Below are 21,577 nucleotides of genomic sequence, written 5' to 3' on the forward strand. Positions count from 1 at the left end.
TCTGTCATCTCCAGGGGCCACATCCTCATTCATAGTCCAAGATGCTCACATCCCTGCCAGCATTCCCTGGCTGAGGGGCAAGGGAGAGCATGCGCCTAGTCTTTAAGAGCAAAGCACTGCTTTTTCTTACAGCCCATTTGCCAGAAGTTACTCACATGTCCACACTTTGCTATAAAGGGTGCTGGGAAGTGTGTTATTTTTTCTGGACTGTCTTTGCCTTGCTAGAGATTCTGTTACATATAAGAAGGGAAGAACAGAGGTTGGCAGACGAGGAGTGGTCTCTGCCTCTGCAGGCCTTCTGTAGAGCCTTAGAAACTTGGCATGCACCTGTCCTAGCACTCTTAGTAGTAGAAGATTCATGATTATTTAGGAGGACTTATTTTTTTGTGTGTAAAATTAGGCAACTGGTTTATGATCCAACACTTGGGGCTATCATTTCTGTGACACTGTGATCTAATTCCTTACTTCTTTAGACGAGTCCTCATTCCTAGCTAAAGGTCTGCTTTGTGAGTTTAGGAAGAAGTGGAAACAGCAGTCCTTGCCAAGAGCAATGTAATCCCCAGCTATCACTGTGCCCAATCATGAGACCACTTTCCTATCTGAAGGAGATGAGCCATATAAAGTGCTCATTCTGGGCAACAGTGATGATCAGAGTCAGGGCAAAGCAGAGAAGAGCTCCTGGTCAGTGTCATGATCCCAGGCATAAGATGTATCCTACCTCTAGTGGCACAGAAATAAAGAAAGCTTCTGCCCAGGAGTTGGGGCTGAAGCCTTTGGATCATGTCAGCAACCAACGTTTACTGCACACCTCCTTTGCGCCAGGCCTTGTGCTCTAGCTGAGGACAAAGGTGTTGAACAAGATAGATATAGCTCCTGCTCCCTGGAGGGATCAGAGAAAACAAGAGATTTAAATAAACTGTCACCATTGAATAATTACACATGTGCCATGTACTGAAAAGTACAGGGTGATGTTGGCATGTGACTGGGGACCTGCCTTATTCTGGGTGGTCAGGGAAGACTAGCTTCCCACGGTAAATGGGATACGAGCTGAGACTTCAAGTAACAGTCAAGACAGAGGGTGAGAATGGGAAGGGCATTCTAGGTTTAGAGAACAGCATGTTCAGCAAGTGGGGCTGGAGTTGAGAGGAGAATGGGAGTGCTACGAGGCTGGAAGACAGTGAGGGCTGGCAACCTTCCAGTGCAGCTGAAAGAAGAAAGGCCAGCTCTGTCACGGTTGGGAGGGAACTTAAGGGTGGTCAATCCAGTGGCTTTTGGTGCTGTCCCCCTCCCCCAGGCCTCATTTTGGAATTTTACGGGGCCATTTTTGTCACAAGATTTGGATGGGAGCCAGGAGTACCACAAATCCTGCAACGCACAACACAGACCTGCCTATTGAAAAAGTTTTCACAGACTTTCATATGTCTTCCTGAACATTCACATAGGTAAAAACTGTTTATAAATTACCTGAATCTAGAGCTTTTTAAAAAAAAAATCAAGGTGAACACAGCGTATTTTTGCACAGTTCTAACATAGCTGAGTCTCCAGAAATATAACTACTGTATAATCAAGAGAAGATTCTGTGATCACCATTTTTTTTTTTTTTTTTTTGCATTGCTGCCTGTCTTGCAGGATCTTAGTTCCTGGACCAGGGATCAAACCCGTGCCGTGCCCCCTGCAGCTTGGATGAGCTGAGTTCTAACCACTGGACCGCCAGGGAAGTCCCTGTGCTCACCATTTTAGATAACAACTTGTGATTTTTGAAATACCAATATGAGATACAGCACTGTGGCATTCAGGCACGCTCTATGTGTACAGGCAAATTATCTGACCACTTATTAGGTCTCCTATACCAGTCACGACCAAACATTTACATTCTGAAATATATATTTTAAATTATAATTTTCCTTTTATTTCTCCTTTATTACATAAATGTTAGCACATAACATTACTTTTTATAATGCAGGTTGTTTATATTGTCTATGATCTTCTAAGCCATTACCTATGAGTTTCATGACAGGAGAGTCCGCTGGTCATTAGGAAATATTTGTTCCAGAAAGGGGGCCTTGGGTTTGACAGCATTCGATCCAGGCGTCCAGTCCGGAAACTCCCAAATCTGGTTGCACTGCAGCTTTACTAAGATACAAATCCCCGGCGCCACCCCTGGTTTGGGCCCAGCGCTCGCCACATTCTTGTCTTCCCTAGCTCACCGCGAGGAGCAACTGCTTTCTCGTTGGGCGCGCAGGGGGGAGAAAGGCGCCAGGCTTCCGAGTACCAGGGCTTCGGCTGCAGGGGGCGGGGCCAGAGCACCGCCGAGAAGGAGCGAAGCTGCTCCTAGAGAGGCTCGGCCGGGGCCTGGTGACGCACTTCCGGCCGCGCCGCCGAGCAGCCCGCTGCGGAGGTGAGTATGGGCTGCGGGAGGCGGGGGCGGTGCCTGGCTCCGAGGCTCTGGGTGCGGTTGGGACGCTCCTTCCCCCTGCGTTGGCGGTGGGTTTCCTGTCGGGGGGTGGGGCTCTTCCCCCCATCCTCGACTCCCGCTTTGGACTTGGTGGCCGATGACGTTCCGTCTCGTGGAAGGCGAAGCCCGGGTTACTGCCACAGCCACGAAGCCCCGAGCATTTAGCACTTTGGGGAAGATGCTACTCGCCTTTTGGGAACTTGTGTTGGAGCAGCCAGGGGGTGGAATATTTGCAGGGGTGAAGCGGCCTGAGGTGATATGATGAGTCTTTTGACATGCTGAGGTCGTGTAGGGGCTTTTACCTGCACGTTTTATGCATTTCAAGTATGGACTGTATGCGCCCCGCCTCCTAACACAGGGTGTGAATCGAGGCCAGTGGGGGAGCAGAAAAAGCAGAGCTCCTCCAGGCCACAGAAGAAGCCCGACTTTTGAGGGCACTGTCTTCTGGAGCCGTGTCAGTTCCAAAAGGTAACCCGGCCCAACTTCTCTTGGGCGGTGGGATGACAATGACCTGGGAATGATTTCTACAATGTAGAATATACTGATTTGCTTAGTCCTAGAATACACAAAAAATAGTTCCAGAATGACTCATTCATACCCTCATGAAAGCAAGTTTACAAAAAAATATACTATAAAACAGTAATGAAAACATGAAGTGTGGCTAGTAGTGTATTCAGAGGAAATTTTGTGGCCTTATAGGTTTTAATTACCAAATAGGAAAGAATGAAAATAGATTTAAAAAATCATGCAACCTCAAGAAGTCTTTGGCTACAGGTCTTTTTAGCCTTACAGAATTTAGTTAAAATACTGTTTTGCAGAGTTACTTAGTTCTTTTCTTTACCACCACTTCAGTGTGGTTATGCTGTGGTATAGTTAGGCTTATTTACTGTTGTTTGTATTTTTTGGATGTCGCACCCCCCCCATCCCATTCTGGTTGGTTGATTTTTATACATATGGATAGATAGATAGATAGATAGATAGATAGATAGATAGATAGATACAGGTATAGATATGTGAAACATTACTGTGGTTATGAAAGTCAGAACAAAAAGGCACAGAGAAGTATCATTTCCTTCTGCTCTGTTTCCCTCCATCCTGTTTCCGTTCCCAGGTTCCTTTCACCTACTTCCCATCCACACCTGAGGCCCCTATTCTGCTTAGTTTCTTGTTTTTCCTTCTATTTCTTTTTGCACAAATCACCAGATACAGATGTATTTTCTTTTTTTTTTTTTTTTTCAGATGTATTTTCTTATACTCCCTTTTTTTCTTACACAGAAGATAGCACACTACCTTTTGCACATTGAAAATCATTTCATATCATAAGACAAGTATGTATATTTTAAATGTTATGTATACAGAAGATTGCATCTAGCATGGCATTTATGGAGCATAGTAGTAATGTGAGCACCCATTAAACACACCACACCATTAAGAAGGAGAACACTGCCCATATGGCTGCATCTGTCTGTGTGCTCCTCCCCAACTCAGTTCCCACATTCTCACCCCAAGAGGTAACAGCTCACTTGAATTTTGTGTTAATAATATCTTTGATTTTTGATAACACATATCATATTTGTGTTAATCATATTTTTAAAAATAATTTTATCACATATACATGTGTCTGTGAATAATGTGATTAATTTTGTTTTTGAGCTTTATGAAGATGGCATCATGGTGTCTGTAGTCTTCTGGGACTTGCATAACTCAATATTATGTTCCTAAATTCATCCATATTGTGTGTGTAGCTGTGAGTCATTCATTTTTGCTACTGGGTAATGTTCCATTGTAAAAATGGTATGACAGCTTATTTGTGTATTCTCAGTGGACATGTGAGTTGTTTCCAATTTTTTGCTATTAAAATACTGCTGATAATGAATAATTTTGTATGTATATCACCTACATATGAGAGTTTCCCTAGGGTATAAGTTTTAAAATTTAGGCATGAATATTGAATTTATCCAACACCTTTGACATCCACTGAGATGGAGAGTATGTTTTTCTTTGATTTATTAATGTGGAAAAGTACAATCTGTGCTAATATTGAACTTTACTTGCATTCATAGGATGATCCCTCTTAGTCATGATATGTCACATTAAGGAACTACCGGAGTCTAGTCCTCAATATTTAGGATTTTTGCATCAGTATTCATAAATGAGACTAGTTTATGGTTTTTGTATCCGTATTTTGCTGGCATCATAAAAAGGGCTGGGAAACGTATTTTGCTGTTCTCTGCTACAGTTTAAATAGTGTTAGAATTATTCATTTCTTAAAGATTTGAAAGGCTTTTCCCATGATACATAAGGGCTCAGTGTTTTGTGAGAGTTCACTCTTTACTGGCTCTCTAAACAATTAGGTAAAAGTAATCATGGGTTATGGAGAAAAATCTATATAATAAAATTGGTAGAGTTGATTTATTAGATTCAGATAGATTATATGTTCTTCCATCACAGGATAAGTTTTCTTTTTTTTAATTTATTTTATTGGAGTACAGTTGATTTACAATGTTGTGTTAATTTCTACTGTACACAAAAGTAATTCATTTATGTATGTATATGCACATATATGTATATACATTCTTTTTCATATTCTTTTCCATTATGGTTTATCACAGGATACTTAATATAGGTCCCTGTGCTATACAGCAGGACCTTGTTGTTTATCTATTCTATATATAATAGTTTGCATCTCCTAGTCCCAAACCCCCAGTCCATCCCTCCCCCACCGCCCTCCCCCTTGGCAACCACAAATCTGTTTTCTATGTCTGTGTTTCTCTTTCACAGATAAGTTCATTTGTGTCATATTTTAGATTCCACATATAAGTGATATAATATGGTATTTGTCTTTCTCTTTCTGACTTACGTCACTTAGTACGATAATCTCTAGGTCCATCTATGTTGGAATAAGTTTTCTTTTTAAGCATCCATGGAATATTTTTTAAATGGACACTGCAGCCACAAAAAAAACCTCTAAAAATCTGTAAAGCAGAAGTAAATAGATCAGGTTACTTAAACACCATGCAATAAAGCCAGAGAATAAATTAACAACAACAAATTATCCTAAACAGTTCTTTGTCCAGAGACAAAACACAGTTGCTGACGAGTTATAAAATAGTAATTAAAATATGAAAAGCCTCTGGAATGTAGGGAATAATGTATTCAGAGGAACATTTATAGGTTTAGATTGCTACACAGGAAGAATGAAAATGAATGAATCATGTAGCCTCAAGAAGGTAGAAAAAAACTTTTTGTAGTCTAGCTTCCCCCGAAAGCAGAACATAGGACAGAGATTTGCGTGTGAGCAGTTTATTTGGGAATGTAGTCCCAGGGTCAGAGTGAAAGACAAAGAGAGTGAAACGGAGAAGGAGGGACAGCCAATACAAGGATGCGCTATCAGGCTGGCCCCTCCACAGGCGACTGGTGCTCTGACTTGCAGGATCTTTGAGGAGCCTTGGAATCTCATGGCTGCCCACATGGGGGACTAAAGGGGGAAACGTTTATCCACTGACCTCTGTCTCCTGTTGGTCAGTGGTAGCATCACAGGCATTAACTCCCCTGTCCTTCAGGACCCAGCAGGTGTCCGCAGATGTCCCACACAGGACAGAGAAGCCCCAGGGCAGGAGCCAGGTATGTGTGGTGTAGACCCTTGAGGAGGCATTTGTATGTTGTATGTTGTACTTGTGCAAAGCTGGTCAAAGCCTCTGGAACTGGACTAAGAGTGGACAAGAGGATTTGGTGAGGTACATAAGGTGTCTCGTACGGAGCTAAAGAAACAAATTTTAAAAAACAGAGCTTAATTAAAAACAAGTAGAGGGGGCTTCCCTGGTGGCACAGTGGTTGGGAATCCGCCTGCCAATGCAGGGGACACGGGTTCGAGCCCTGGTCTGGGAAGATCCCACATGCTGTGGAGCAACTAAGCCCATGCGCCGCAACTACTGAGCCTGCACTCTAGAGCCCATGCTCCGCAACAAGAGAAGCCACCACAATGCGAAGCCCGCGCGCTGCAACGAAGAGTAGCCCCCGCTCTCCGCAGCCCGTGCGCAGCAACAAAGACTCAATGCAGCCAAAAAAAAAAAAAAAAAACAGGCACCAAGAAAACAAGTAGAGGGACTTCCCTGGTGGTGCAGTGGTTAAGAATCTGCCTGCCAATGCAGGGGACACGGGTTCGAGCCCTGGTCTGAGAAGATGCCACATGCCGTGGAGCAGCTAAGCCTGTGCGCCACAACTACTGAGCCTGTGCTCTAGAGCCCGTGAGCCGCAACTGCTGAGCCTGTGTGCCACTACTACTGAAGCCCGTGTGCCTAGGGCCCGTGCTCCACAACAAGAGAAGCCACCACAAGGAGAAGCCCACGCACCACAATGAAGAGTAGCCCCCGCTCACTGCAACTAGAGAAAGCTTGAGCGCAACAACGAAGACCCAACGCAGCCAAAAATAAATAATTAATTAATTTTAAAAAACCAAACAAACAGGTAGAAAAGGGAGTGGTGTTCTAAATAGAAAAGCTGGTTTTTTGAAAATAAAACAACATTAAACTAGATAAACCATGGTTCAGCCTAATGTTATTAGTCTGCTTGGGCTGCCATAACAAAATATCATACACTGTCTGGCTTAAACAACAGAAATTTATTTCTCACAGTTCTGGAGGCTGGAAGTCCAAGATCAAGGTACCAGACGATTTGGTTCTTGGTGAGGCTGCAAGTGGCTGCCTTCACTGTGTCCTCACAGCAGAGACAGCTCTGGAGACTCTTCCTCTTCTTATTAGGGTACCCGCCCTATCAGATTATGACCTTGTTTAACCTTATTACCTCCTCATGGGTCCTGTCTCCAAATACAGTCACATTGGAAATTAGGGCTCCAACATATGAATTTTGGGGGGACACATTCAGTCCATAACATTAACTAAGGCTAAAAGGTCTAGAGAGTATATATATTCAAAGAAGAAGTAGGAAAAGCAAGGTATACCTCACGGTATGGAGGAAATGAAAAAAATCACGAGCCACTGTTTCCCACAATTCTACACTCAAGTTTAAATTCTGGAAGATATAGACAATATTTTAGGAAAATATAAAATTTCAAGACTGACTTTGGGAGCACTAAAAATCAGAAAATAACCAGTCCATGTGGTCTTGAATACAATGAACAAGGAGTGCTGGGTCATGGGACCCTGGATGCTATAGTGACCCCCTCTCTCAGGAAGCTGAGGCCTTGGCTTCTTTCCCATCAGAAGGCTGGAAGGTATGAGGAGCCAGCCTGGTACCTCACTTGTGGCCTAGCTTCCTCACGGTAAACCTGGCCCGGGCAGGAGCCTAACCTCCCAAGATCTCTACAGAGGTATCAGGACTCTTGAGGGCAGTCAGCTGTGTGAGGGAACGGGCATATGGGAGGGAGCAGCTGTCCCTTTCTCCAGGAGGTGCCTCCCTGGGGCCTGACTGTGAGGCCTATGTGCTGGGGCTGCAGCGCCTCCAGCCTGGCTTCTCTTACAGTATAATAGAGAGGGATGCTCGTTTAGAGCATCGTGTTGCTACACGAGTCTTTGTTTTATTATTCTTTAGATTCTACCTGCATTTTATGCACACTCTTGTGTGTGTATGATATGTGTCAGAATTGTAAAAATCCTAGGGTTCCTGGCAGTGAGCGTCAACGTCATGGCTAGGAGGAGCCCTGGGCGCAGAGCCAGTGACAAGATCACTCCTTTCTTCCCATGGCAGCTCCTGCTCGCGCTTCTGTCTGGATGCTGGCTGCCTGCATCTCAGATCTTCTGTGAGGGGCTGTATTGTTCATGGTGGGGGTGGCTTGTCTCACACTTGTCCCCCTGTTTTCCCTCAGCTCCAGTCCTTCTCTGAGAGGGAGACCAGGTGATGGCAGCCATGCTCCTGACAGCCTGGCCCCAGGTGAGCTGTGGGTCCTTCAGCTCTTCCTCTGAGCAGTTTCACGTTGAAGAAAACTGAGAAGGGAATCTGGTGAGCCTTGCTATGAAAGCTGGAGGGGCCCTCCATGCTTCTGCCTGCCGGACTGGAGCTTGTGGGAAGAGCGGTGATATGGAGGGATAGGGGCCAGAGACCAGGGCAGGGAAGACAGAAGTGTCTGGAAGGCAGAAGTGTAGTCTTCTGCACACCAGTTTGCTTTGCTCCCCCAGCAGAGGGCTTTGGTGAATGAGAGACATGGAAGCTGCCCATGAATGGAAGAAGATAGCAGAGGACTAGGATTCCAGGGAGGGGGGTGTAGGTAAAGAGGAATAGCAGGACCAGATCCACATAAAGAATGGCTGTGCCTCTAATTCCAGGGGAAGGGGACATAAGGGGAGTGGGATCAAGGGAGGGGAAAAAAGACAGGAAGTCCTGTGTCTCATTGTGTCCTGGAGAGGCTCTCAGGGCTTGGGGTGCAGTGGCCAAGCTTTAGGTCACTGATAAGAGCTCTGGATCCTCTCCCCCAGAATAACATGCAAACGAAAATTTCCATACGATTTCAGGGATTTCATGGACCCCCTGATGCTCATCCATGGACCTCCATGGGCTACAGTTTGGGAATAATCATAGTCACAGTAACTCCAGTTACACCATTTGAGGCTTACTATGCTGCAGGCACCATACTAAGCACTTTACATGGATCACTTAGTCCTGACAGCCGCCCTGGGAGATAGGCGCCTGTGTTGTGTTCATTCTACCACAAAAGAAACAAAGGCAAAGGGGAGTGAAGTGACTTGTCATTGTGTGACTTAACTGTTCAGCCCTATGACACGTGTGGAGCCAGTGAAGTTAACGTGGTCAGGTTTCTGATGGCTGTGTGGGGAATAATTTGAGGGGAGATTTAAAAGCAAGGTGACCACTTCACAAAGAGTCCTATTGGTCTAGGTGACATAGGCTTCATTAAGGCAAGTAGTTGCTAAAGAGGGAGATCCAATTCAAGTAATGCTTAACATAAAAATCTCTAGGAGGAAGAGTCAAAAGATTGGGGTGGGGTAAGGGGGAGGGAGGAGTCAGGAACGAATCCCCAGGTTTCTTTCCTGTGCGGATGGTGGTGGGTGACACCAGCGGAGGTTTGAAATAAGGAGGAGGCACCGGTTGTGGGCTAAAAGGGGATGGTGGGCGACAGCGAAGGCATTTAATTTTGTACAGAGAATTTCTTGTCTTATCCAAGTCACACGATGAATGACTCACAGAAGTGCCCACAAGTTGGACTAGAATTGTTGATGGGTGGAGGCCAGTAGAATCAAGCAAGACAGGTCCTGGCAGAGAGCAGTTGAGAGGCAAATCGCTGCCAGTGTGTCCCCAAGGTTGTTACAGAAGGCCGAGGTGGGTAGAGCGAGAGCAGCCAGAAGTGGCAGCTGCCCAGAGGGGAGGAGGTGGGCCTGGGAGCGGCTCAGCCATCAGCCCTGATGGTGGAGCCTGTGCTGAGTGCCGAGTGCCGAGTGATGCAGAGGAGCAGCTGAAAAGATGGCTGACCTCCCTTCTTTCCCAAACCTCCATGGAGAGACAGTGAAGTCTTGGGTGAAGTCGGACAGGATGAGGCTTGACTGGGAGAGGGTAACAGAAAATGGGTTTTCAGCGAGAGCCATCTGGAAGCAGGATGGGCTGCCTGCTCTCACCCCTCCCTCCACCTCCGCGGTGCCCAGCCGATCTGGGCAGCACTGAGCTTCCTCTACTGAAGGCGCTGGAGCAGAGGCTATGCAGCCTTTTGTAGGGGGTCCATGATAGAAATCAGGTGGGGCTGGGTGAGATGGAAGCCATGGCTGTTCTTTGGGCGCGGCTTGAGGGTGAGGGTGAGGGCGAGGGCGAGGGCGAGGAAGTGGGAAAGCCTCTGGGTGGGTCCAGAGCTGCTTCCACCAGTGAGGGCATGGCCTGACTGAAAGAAAGCAGTTGCGTTAGGGGAACTTGGTCATGGGAGGTTTTTTTCTTTCATCTCAACTTATGTCATCCTTTGTAAGTGTGAAATATGGCATGAGGTTTCTCTGCTGTGAGCCAAGTCAGATATTCCATGCTTTACCTTCCAAGTGTTTTTCTCAAATCTTTCCCCCTGTTATTAATTTTGTGCTCTTCACAAGCCCCTCCTCAAGCCCTCATACTGCCCTCTGCCCCTCACCTAGGGCATGAGCCATGGAATTGGCCCCTAGGGCAGCAGGAACCTGTTGTTTCAGAAGTCGGTGACCTTTGAGGACGTGGCTGTGTACTTCACCCAGACGGAGTGGGATGGCCTGTCCCCTGCACAGAGGGCTCTGTACAGGGATGTGATGCTGGAGAATTATGGGAATATGGCCTCCCTGGGTAAGGCCTTTCTCCCCCGGGGACTCAGACTCTGCTGATTAGGGTTTCCTGGCTTCCTTTCCCCTTACTGGTTGCAGGTGGGGCCTCTGGTAATCCTTTACTGAGTGGGAACCCCAGGGGCTGATTCCTAATCCCCTAGACCCGGGGTTGCTAGGAAGGGTGAACCCCAAGCCCTTTTTGGGCCAATATAGGACTTTACTGGGACTGGTGTGCACTCTTGATCCACCCGATAGAGGCTGTGTTTTGGACACAGGGTGGAAAAAAAGTAACTTCCTGTTCTACAGCATTACCTTCAGGTTCCTCTTCACCCTACCTGGATCTCTTGAGTGTTTCCAAGGATCTCGGTGTACTTGTAATATTTTAGGCCCTGGTCAAAAAATGGTACCTATCCCTTTAGGCAGAATCTCCCTGTTTGCCCTGCATGAGGTCTCACAGTCCGGGCCCTCCCCAACTCCTCCCGCATCTTCTCAAGCCTCTTCCTCCCACCCCACCCCCCCGCCACTTTCCCATAGTTCTTAGGCACGGGACCCTCTGGGGCTCTTTCCTTCCCTCCCCATTGCTGACACAATCTGAGAAGAGGTTTAGGAAATCAGCTGTGGGAGATTATTCACCTATCTTTCCTATTTCCTTTCCCCAAAACAGGATTTCCCCTTCTCAAACCTACTGTGATCTCACAGCTGGAGGGAGGAGGTGAGCTGGAGGGCCCATCTCCACTGGCCTCTGGAACAGGCACAGGCCCCCAGGGCCTCTGGACTGGTAAGGAGGCACACATTGCCCATTATGCTGGAAAGTTTAACCCTTTAGGAAGAAAGTCAGCTTTAGCAACATATAAGCGTGCCACATTTATTAGCTAACCATACAGAGTAACATTTAAATTTTTAAAAAAATTTATTTATTTATTTATTTTTGGCTGCGTTGGGCCCTCGTTGCTGTGCGTTTGCTTTCTTTTTTTTAGTCGCAGAGAGTGGAGGCCACTCTTGGCTGCGGTGCGCAGGCCTCTCACTAAGGTGGCTTCTCTTGTTGCGGAGCACAGGCTCTAGGCACGCGGGCTTCAGTAATTTTGGCACATGGGCTCAGTAGTTGTGGCTCGCGGGCTCCAGAGCTCAGGCTCAGTAGCTGTGGCACACGGGCCTAGTTGCTCCGCGGCATGTGGGATCCTCCCAGACCAGGGCTCGAACCCGTATCCCCTACATTGGCAGGTGGATTCTTAACCACTGCACCACCAGGGAAGCCCCATTTAAATAATTTTTGATGATTTCTAGAGATGGGGACAGTTGAGACCTTTCTGACTATTTTCATAGTTTGCTATTTCTTTCTAATTCCAAGAAGAGATCTTTTTTCAAATGCTTTATTGTAATTATTTTCAATCCTAATTTTGGAATTCTACCTTTCTCAGACAAAATGAATGGATTCAGTACTTTTTTTGGGTCCTTGCTACTTTCTAAGCACTGTCCACTTAATGTAAAGGATACAGAATTAAAAGTCTTTTTACTTATTAGACTTTGGAGTAGACTTTCTGAGTTCCAATCCCAACTGTACTACTTCCTAGTTGTGTGACTTTGAGCAGGTCAATTATCTGCATTCTCTAAGAGTTAGTGTTCTCACCCTTGATAATGGAATAATAATTATAAAATGACGTAATGGTGCTAGGTTTGATGATAAAATGAGATAACATGTACCAAGTGCCTAGCTTACAGTGTGTGCTCAGTTAAATTCTGTTTTTATTATTATTATTATTATTATTTTGGGGGTGAGAAAGCTGTATATAATAAGCTGTAGGAAATAAGGTGGGAGGAAGTAATGCTATCAATTTGGTGCTTCTCAAAAGATGAACAAACGCATCACCTGGGCGTCTTGCAGATGTGCAGATTGTCATTCAGTTAGTTTGGGGCAGGGCCAAGATTCTGCATTTCTGTTAAGTTCCCAGGTAATGCCAGTGCTTCTGGTTCCCAGACCACTCTTGAAATAGTGAGGTTCTCATTGGCTCACGCAGAGTAGCTGCCAGGTGATTTCCCATCTCCCATGAGGCCCAGCTTTACTTCCTGCCTTTGGAGCCCATAAGATACTCTTGCATCCTTTTGATGAATCCTCTTTTTTTAAAAGATGGTTTCAGTGGCTTTTTGTTCCTTGTAATCATTCAACCATATGTTCACTGACCAAGGAAGATATGTTTTGGAAATGGAGAGCTTAAAGTGCTTGACATATAGAGGGGGATGAAAGTGATATTGTGGAGATTCTTAGTCAAAGAAGTCTGGATTTCGTTCTATAGGCAGCAGACAGTCCTGAAGTCTTTGAACAACCCATCATGATGTCAGCTGAGGATAGAAACATTCATCTAGTCAGTGTATGTAGGTTAATTGGGGCTGGGAATCAAATGGGTTCTAGGCAGGCGGAAGGGGAAATCACAGGGCACAAGACCCATGTCAGCAGAGTTGATTTTTAAAAAAAATTTTCCAGGTAATTTGAATTTTTTCTTTGTAAGTTTCTGATACTACAGATGAATATTATTTCTATAATCAGGAAAAGACCAATATTATTTTGAAAATGGTTGCTAGGGAAATCCAGGTCATTTGGGTCTGTTGAGGACAATTATAATGAAATACTGGGGTAGGGGGCATATTACATGTGGTTGAGGAGAGATGAGAGATGAAAAAATAAAGGAAGCATTTTGGGGCCAATTTTGAGAAATTTGAGAATAAATGTAGAGATCATTAGTTCTACTAGGACTATGGGATTATAGAAAGACTAATAAGATTACAGAAAGAATTTTAGGGAGTGACCAATTTTAGGATTGAGGGAAGAGGTAGAAGGAAAGGCAAGGAGAATGCAGCAGTGTTCTGGAGGGGTGGGAAGAGATGGGATCAAAGGGATCAAATGGGCCTGAACAGAGCCTTTCTGAAGTAGAGAAAAAAGAAGTTAAAGGAGAAGTTTTGGAAAGCCTAGAGTTCAAGTTCTAAGAAAAGAAACAAGATTTGTTCCCATTTGCTTCCTAGTGCTAATACCTGCCATCCCTTGTTGCCACATGTTATTGGATTCTGTGCCTTCTCCTTCTTAAGCAGTTTCCATTTTTATTAATAGAAACTGCAGAGTGTAGTAAAGTATGGTGTGATGGAAAGAATGCTGATCTGGCAGATAAGACCTAGAATTTTGTTCCACTGCTGTCACTTTTAACCTTCTTGTTACTGGTTATTGGTTTAGAGACTGGTGATCTTTTAAAATCATTACTTTAAAATTTGTAATATTGGTACATGCTCAAAACAGTATAAAAAGTGCATAAAGTGGGAGCAGTGGGGAAGTCTCCCAAACTTCCTGTGCCAGTTTGCTCAGTTTCTTGTGTATTCTTGCAGTAGTTTTCTAGGCATATTCAAATATATGTGTTTATGTCAGCCCTTTTTACTCTCCTTTACACAAGTGGAAGATACTCTACATACCATTTCTCAACTTGTTTTTCCACTTAACAGTGTATCTTTGACATCTTTTCATGTCAGTACATATAGATTTATTTCATTTTATAACAGCTGCATGTTATTCCACCTTATGGATGAATCTTAGATTCTTTGACCTAGTCTGGTGATTTTTTTTTTTTTTTTTTTTTAATTTTTTTTTTTTTAATGCTATTCTTGTCTGCTTACATTCTTTTTTTTTTTATGTATGTATGTATGTATGTATATATGGCTGTGTTGGGTCTTCGTTTCTGTGCGAGGGCTTTCTCTAGTTGTGGCAAGCGGGGGCCACTCTTCATCGCGGTGCGCGGGCCTCTCACTATCGCGGCCTCTCGTTGCTGAGCACAGGCTCCAGACGCGCAGGCTCAGTCATTGTGGCTCACGGGGCGAGTTGCTCCACGGCATGTGGGATCTTCCCAGACCAGGGCTCGAACCCGTGTTCCCTGCATTGGCAGGCAGATTCTCAACCACTGCGCCACCAGGGAAGCCCTAGTCTGGTGATTTTAAAGAGCCCCCCGCCTCGATTACCCTGATCCTTTTTTCTTTCTATCACAGTTCTTTTTTTTTCTAACATGGTTCTTACATGATATTTTATGTTTTCTGTTTTTTATAGTAAATATTGATATCCAGACTGACAATAATTTGACAGAGGAAATGTATGAAGAAAAACATAATACATCATTTGAACTTCAAAGGAACTCGTCCCAGGAAACAGACTTTTCAGAAACCTATATTCTAGAGAAACAGCAGGAAGTCCACTCAGTAGGAAGTATGGAGAAAGAAAACAGGAGTGTCATTGATGGGACAGTGAAAGACGATATAAGCCCCATGGAGGAGTGTTTCTTTAGGCAAAGTCCAAACTTGAATCAGTGTCATACCATCTCTGCTGGAGATCAGCCCCCTGAGTGTACAGGATTGGAGAAAGCCTTCAGCTTTGACACAAAACCTATTCAACATGAAATAATTAATTCTGGGGAAAGACCTTTCAAATGTGAAGAATTAGTGGAAAGCTTTAGGTGTAACTCTCAACTTAATCAGGATCAAGATAGCTACACTGGGGAGAAGCCCCATCAACCTAAGGAGTGTGGCAAAGCCGTTAGCATTAATGCAAAATTAATTTGGCAACAAAGACTTCACAGTGGGGAGAAGCCCTTCAAATGTGTAGAGTGTGGAAAAAGCTTCAGTTACAGTTCCCATTATATCACACATCAGACTATCCACAGTGGGGAGAAGCCCTATCAGTGTAAGGTGTGTGGCAAAGCCTTCAGCGTTAATGGGAGTCTGAGTAGGCATCAGAGAATCCATACAGGAGAGAGGCCCTATCAGTGCAAGGAGTGTGGGAATGGCTTTAGCTGCAGTTCTGCATATATCACACATCAGAGAGTCCACACTGGAGAGAAACCTTACGAGTGTAATGACTGTGGGAAAGCTTTCAATGTTAATGCAAAATTAATTCAACATCAGAGGATCCACACTGGAGAGAAACCTTATGAATGTAATGAGTGTGGGAAAGGCTTCAGGTGCAGCTCCCAGCTTAGGCAGCATCAGAGCATCCACACTGGAGAGAGACCCTATCAGTGTAAGGAGTGTGGAAAAGCCTTTAGTAATAATGCAAAACTCATTCAGCATCAAAGAATTCACACAGGAGAGAAACCCTATGCGTGTACTGAATGTGGAAAAGCCTTTGGCGTCAAAGGGAAGTTAATCCAGCACCAGAGAATCCACACGGGTGAGAAACCCTATGAGTGTAAAGAATGTGGGAAAGCCTTCAGATGTAACTCCCAGCTTCGTCAGCATCTGAGAATCCACACCGGGGAGAAGCCCTATGAGTGTAATGAGTGTGGAAAGGCCTTCAACGTTAATGCAAAACTAATGCAGCACCAGAGGATTCACACTGGGGAGAAGCCCTTTGAATGTAATGAGTGTGGGAAATGCTTTACTTCTAAAAGAAACCTAGTTGATCATCACCGAATCCACACTGGAGAAAAGCCTTATCAGTGTAAGGAATGTGGGAAAGCCTTCAGCATCAATGCCAAACTAACTAGGCATCAGAGAATACACACTGGGGAGAAACCATTCAAATGTATGGAATGTGAGAAAGCATTTAGCTGTAGTTCTGACTATATTGTACATCAGAGAATCCATACTGGAGAGAAACCCTTTCAATGTAAGGAGTGTGGAAAAGCCTTCCATGTTAATGCCCATTTAATTCGGCATCAGAGAAGCCACACTGGGGAGAAACCTTTCAGATGTGTGGAGTGTGGCAAAGGCTTCAGCTATAGTTCTGACTGTATTATACATCAGACTGTCCATACTTGGAAGAAACCCTATGTGTGTAATGTGTGTGGGAAAGCCTTCAGGTTTAGCTTCCAACTTAGTCAGCATCAGAGTGTCCATAGTGAAGGAAAGTCCTAATGAGAAGGATGTAGAAAACTGTCAAGGTTAATGCTGAACTAGATCAAGTATCCTCAGATTCACCCTGGTGGAAAACCCTGAGAGAGAAATGGATATGGCAGAGTCTTCACAAGGAAACAAATCTTTTCCATTTTATTCAATTTTAGATCAAAAATGACAACCAGTTTTAAAATAACATCCAAAAATAAATAGTTTGTTTTATACCAACAACCATTAGAAAATATAATGAAAGAAAATATCCCCAACAGCATCAAGAAAAGTTGATTTTCTAGGTATAAACTTAGTAGGACCTATGTGGAGAAATTATGAATCTCTGCTGAGGGGCACAAAAGGAAAGTTAAATAAATGGGGGGGAGAGAGAGTGATACCTTGTTCTTAGATAGAAAAACTCATAAAGATACTACCTACCTAAATTAATTTATTGCCCTTTTACTTTTGACAACAAGCATGCATCACTTTTGTAAAGAGGAAAAACAATAAAGAGTTCCTTAAGGAAAAAATGTGAGTAAATCTTTTTATTTTCATGGTATGGAGAAAACCTTTCTAAGCATCAGATGAAAGCCAGAAACCAACCATGAGGGAAAATATTGATAAATTGACTTCAAAATGAAATATTTATGTTTTTGTTTTAAATAACCCCAAATAAGGTTAAAAGATAAAGCACAGAAAGTGGAAATACCTTTGTAAAATTTGTGATATAAAAGTGTAGTATCATACAAAGAGGTCTTAAATTATGAGAAAAATAAATGACAATAGGAAGCAGCTTTTAAAAAGATATAAAAATGACTAATAAAGGAAGATGTTCAGTCTCAGTAGTACTCTAAGGAGTAAAAAATTAAAACATGCATACAGTCACACATAGGAAGCCCTCCAACCTCTCTCCCACTGACAAGACAAACACACAGACCCTCTTATAGACACACAGCGTATCCCCACAGCGCCCCTTTCCCCATACCTGCTGCTGTGCTCTCTGTAGCTCGGAGGCCCGTGTTGGCTGGGAATGCTGTCTTGCATACCTCAAAGGAGCCACTCCTGTCAGAAAGCTACTGATATGGTATAGGACCTCAGCAGAGTGTCCAGGGCCATTGTGTAAGTGACATTCCCCCCACCTCACCTGCATATGGGTGGAGGCAGATCCTGGCGCCCCCAGAACACAGAGGAGGGAGCAGAGTCCTTTCCCCTGACCATCTGGCCCTGCTCCTGTGAGCAGCTCCAGACCACACAAAGAGACCCAGAAGTGCCCTGGGCCATGGGGTCCAAGTCCTTCATTTACTTATAGAGAAACTGAAGACCAGAGACGGATGGCACTGCCCCTGGTCACACAGCAAATCAGTGGCTGAGGTGATCCATTACCCAGGCCAGAGGAGAGGTCAGAAGGCCATGGCTTACCTCAACCTTCCTAGATCATGAATAGCCTCCAGATGGTCTCCAGATGTGACAGGGAAGATGGGGACTGGAAGTCCTGCCATCCTGGCTCCCAGTGGGGTTTGGCAGTTTGTTTGCTGCGGCAGGACCAAGGCAGGGACTGTAGGAGGGCTGAGAAGCACTGAGGACAGGACCAGATGTTCCAGATCTGCCACCAATGTCCTGTGTGACCTTGGCCTCTGGGTCTCAGGCTCTCAGTGCAGGGTGGGGGCTAGTCCCAGGGCTCAACACCCTTCTCACCCAGTCGGTCCCTGAGGGTTTTCTCCCTCTTTGTAGCTTTGTTACTGTCCACAGCAGGTCCTTCTGTTCAGATCCCAAGGATACGAGGGTGAAGAAGGCAGATACCCACAAAGTATCATGAAGTCACGTGGTCCCATGGCCCAGGAGTCCTGACACCCCGTAGTCTTGATGTTCACTACTCCAGCCAAGAGCTGCCTGGGTTCAGTGGAGGCCTTATGAGGACAAAGAGGAGCCATGGCTCTGGATACCCTTTTCCCCTCACAAAGGCACTTCTTTTCTGAAAGGGAGCCATGAGCCTGGAAAGGTCAGGATTAAAGCAAGTTTCTCCCTCAGTCCAGGTCAGCATGTTCTGTCCCTGCAGCACAGGGCACCCTCCCACCCTGGCCTGTCACCCTGGAAGGGGCCTCAGAGAGCATCTGGTCCTGCCCTGTCCAGGTCAGGAGGGGAAACAGGCTCAGTGGAAAACGCGGCTGCTGCGGGGCCCCAGCAGGTCCGGGAAGCCTGGTGAGAGAGGTCCAAACAGGGCTGGGATGGTCCATGGGTGGGTGGAGACAGGGCTTGGGTGTCATGTGGGGGGACGAGAAACTCAGCACAGCTCTCCCTGGGCTGGCAGCCCTCTCCTGGTGGTGGGGCTGGGAGTTTTGAGGAGAGGCGCCTGGACGCTCTTCTGTCCTCTCTGCCTCTTAGGTCTCCATTCTCCCCAGACCACAACCCCACCCTGTCTGCTATCCTTTCTCCTGACAAGGAACTGAGGACCCCCCCTTCCCTTACATAATCCATTCAATTCAGTTGAACATTTGCATGCCCTTCCACAGGCCGGAGTTTGCGAAGTCCCAGGGAACCTGAGATGGGGGAACCTCGGCCACGTCTCCCCTCGGCGAGCTCCCCGCAGCCCCTTCCGCCTGCTCTCGCGCCCCATTGGCACCACAGACCACGTGGTCTCAGCAAATCCAACACCTCACGGGGCTCCTGAGGCTTCCGCCCCGGTCTGAGCCCGCTCCGCGGGGCCCTGCGTTTTGCGCCTGCTCCTGGGCTGCCCGCGGCCTGATCGTCGTCCCTCCGGCTCTGGCTTTCCCTCGGACCACTCGCCAGCCTGTGCACGCGCAGGCAGGAGCCTGGGAGGTTACAGTGCTCGTGAAGCGTGGCCCCCACCTCCTGCCGGGCACTGAAATCCCACCCACGCTCAGCCCGAGCCAGCCTCCAGAAAGCCCTCCCGGCAGCGCGGCCGCATGCGCCTCTCCCGGCTGGTTTCCTCAGCTCGCCACGGTAAGGGGTCGTCTTGCCACAGGTTTGGCGCGTCTGCCAGCCGTGCGTGGCCCGGGCGCCCAGGGCCCACGTGCTCCAGGTGGGGACCCGAGGCTCTGGGTTCCACCTCCCCTACCCCCGCCCTGGGCCACAGGCGCGCGGCACCAGCAGACGGGTGGCGGCCTCCGCCTGCCGCCTCCCTCCCCGCCGGCCTTGGGCGCACGCCTTCTCGCCCTGGGACCCCCGTTTTGGCCTCGAAGTGAGACGGAGCGGGAAGGCCGGGCCTGCGCGTCCCGGGCCCTGAGGCCGGCGCTGTGGGCGCGAGAAGCCATTAGGAGGCACTGGGCCCCCTGCTGCCCCTGACGGCCGGTCCGCTCACTGCAGGGCGGGAAGAAAACGACCGCGAGACTGCCCGGGTTCCCCTCGGCGCGGGCCGGCTTTCCCTGCTCTGATCCCGCGGAGTCTCGCGCGCGGAGTCCTGGGGCAGCCGGTTTGAGCTCTCCGCGGAAAATCTCCTGTGGACCCGCGGGGTGGCGGGGGTGGGTGGGGGTGGACACGGTCTTAGAGGCCCCGGGAGGACTGCAGGGCTCCCTGACCGCGCGGAGCCGGGCTGCGGCCGGGACCCCGTGCCCTGAAGGCCAGTCAGAAGAACGCACACAACGCATTGCGAACTTTTCTTAAAAGAAGCACAGCCTACTCCCCTCCCCCCTCACCCATGAAATCTTGCTTAGAGGTCTATATTGTAAATGCATATATGTACAGCTGCTGTAGGACTGCGAGGAGGCGGCAGTTGCCAGCGGGCCCCTGGGAGTGAAGGCCAGGGGCTTTGCTTAAACGTCCCTTGGGAGGTAAGAGGTCGATCCAGGCTGGAAAGTGGAACGCAGGATTCAGAATGCAAGCGTTCGATAGCCAGGCCGCAGGCACGAGGTGGGTAGGAAGAACCGTACAAGATGGGGGAGGTGGGACCCGCCACCCTGCTTTCCTGGGAAGGGCTCCTGGGAAGGAGTGGTGAGTTGGAGGCTCCTCATGACAGGGAGGGAGGAAGAGAGAAGAAGCACAGGGACCAGGGGAACAATGAGGAGTGTCCCTTATACCCGGAGAACTCTCCCCCTCCCCCTTCAAATTGAGCTCAGCCAAACGCCACCTCCCCTTCGCAGGCCTCCCTGGTCTCCTCGGTTGGCATTGGGTCCCCTGCTCTGGGTCCTCCGCCAGCTTTCTGCTCTCACCTCCGTCTAGTCTTTACCACTCTCTGCCTTCTCTACTTGGAGCTGCTGGTTTACCGGCTCGCCCTGTGGACTGCAAGGTCATTGGGGGTAGCGCATTGGGCCAGGCCGGAATTTGCTTGGGAATAATTTCTGAGCGGATGTTGTCAGTGAATTAGTAAGGGAAGAAGTGTTTTTTGCCTGTGTTTATATGGTTTATACATTTTCATCCACAAAAGGCGCCCAGGTCAATTCTCCAGGGGTTCTAGTGAAGAAAGAGAAATTCTGGGGTGGGAGAGCAGTATCCTGAGCACAACCATCGAGTGCACTGGGCTGTGAGCACAAACGTCTTATGGTCAAGTTAGAATTGGGTTGCTCTCCGATTGCTCACCAGAGGGCGCTCAAGCCCCTGCCCATTTGACTAAAGCTGGCCAGGGTCTCTGGGCAGGGGTACTTGCATATGATTGGTTCTTCTCCTGAGAAAGCAAAGGTAAGAAAACCACCAGCTAAAGTGTCTGGGGTTTGGTGGATAAAGAGGAAGAAGGAAAAAATGCTACTGGGACTTGCAAGGCCTTTAACTCATTGACACAATGTCTGTTTTTGTTTGTTTTTTAATTGTGGTAAAATACACATAACATAAAATTTACCATTTTAACTGTTTTAAAGTGTACAACCCAGTGGCAGTACGTACATTCACAGTGTTGTGCACCCATCACCACTATCTAGGTTCAGAACTTTTTTATCACCCTAAGAGGAACCCCATGCCCATTAAGCAGTTACTTCCCATACCCCCTGCCTTCCACCTCCTAGAGACAACTAATCTGCTTTCTCTCTCTATGGATTTGCCTATTCTGGGTATTTCATGTAAATGGCCTCATATGATATGGTGCAGT

The 21,577-nt window shown here is 46.9% G+C and overlaps 1 protein-coding gene across 12 annotated transcripts; it reads left to right on the forward strand.

Moving 5' to 3' along the window:
* Positions 1 to 2,357: 2,357 nt before the first annotated feature.
* On the forward strand, positions 2,358 to 17,066 carry ZNF23 (zinc finger protein 23). Of its 12 annotated transcripts, XM_036834855.1 has the most exons (6): positions 2,904 to 2,923; positions 6,019 to 6,079; positions 8,280 to 8,344; positions 10,588 to 10,714; positions 11,357 to 11,470; positions 14,771 to 17,050. In XM_036834855.1, exons 3-6 carry the CDS (start codon positions 8,312 to 8,314, stop codon positions 16,570 to 16,572), a joined length of 2,076 nt encoding a protein of 691 aa, XP_036690750.1. In that variant the 5' UTR covers positions 2,904 to 2,923; positions 6,019 to 6,079; positions 8,280 to 8,311; the 3' UTR covers positions 16,573 to 17,050. The 12 variants fall into 12 exon arrangements, with proteins under 12 accessions (XP_036690755.1, XP_036690756.1, XP_036690759.1 ...); XM_036834860.1 differs by lacking the exons at positions 2,904 to 2,923; positions 6,019 to 6,079 and adding an exon at positions 2,358 to 2,398 and having other exon boundaries at positions 8,280 to 8,413; positions 10,495 to 10,714; XM_036834861.1 differs by lacking the exons at positions 2,904 to 2,923; positions 6,019 to 6,079 and adding an exon at positions 2,358 to 2,398 and having other exon boundaries at positions 8,280 to 8,413; positions 10,537 to 10,714.
* Positions 17,067 to 21,577: the final 4,511 nt, after the last annotated feature.

This window comes from Balaenoptera musculus, chromosome 19, assembly GCF_009873245.2.
Source record: "Balaenoptera musculus isolate JJ_BM4_2016_0621 chromosome 19, mBalMus1.pri.v3, whole genome shotgun sequence".
Taxonomy (NCBI): Eukaryota; Metazoa; Chordata; class Mammalia; order Artiodactyla; family Balaenopteridae; genus Balaenoptera; species Balaenoptera musculus.

Coding starts and splice junctions, on each gene's coding strand:
- ZNF23 (XM_036834856.1), top strand. CDS start 8,312: ATGGCAGCCATGCTCCTGACAGCCTGGCCCCAG. Junction 8,345..10,587: donor TCCTGACAGCCTGGCCCCAG/GTGAGCTGTGGG, acceptor CTGTTGTTTCAG/AAGTCGGTGACCTTTGAGGA. Junction 10,715..11,356: donor TGGGAATATGGCCTCCCTGG/GTAAGGCCTTTC, acceptor TCCCCAAAACAG/GATTTCCCCTTCTCAAACCT.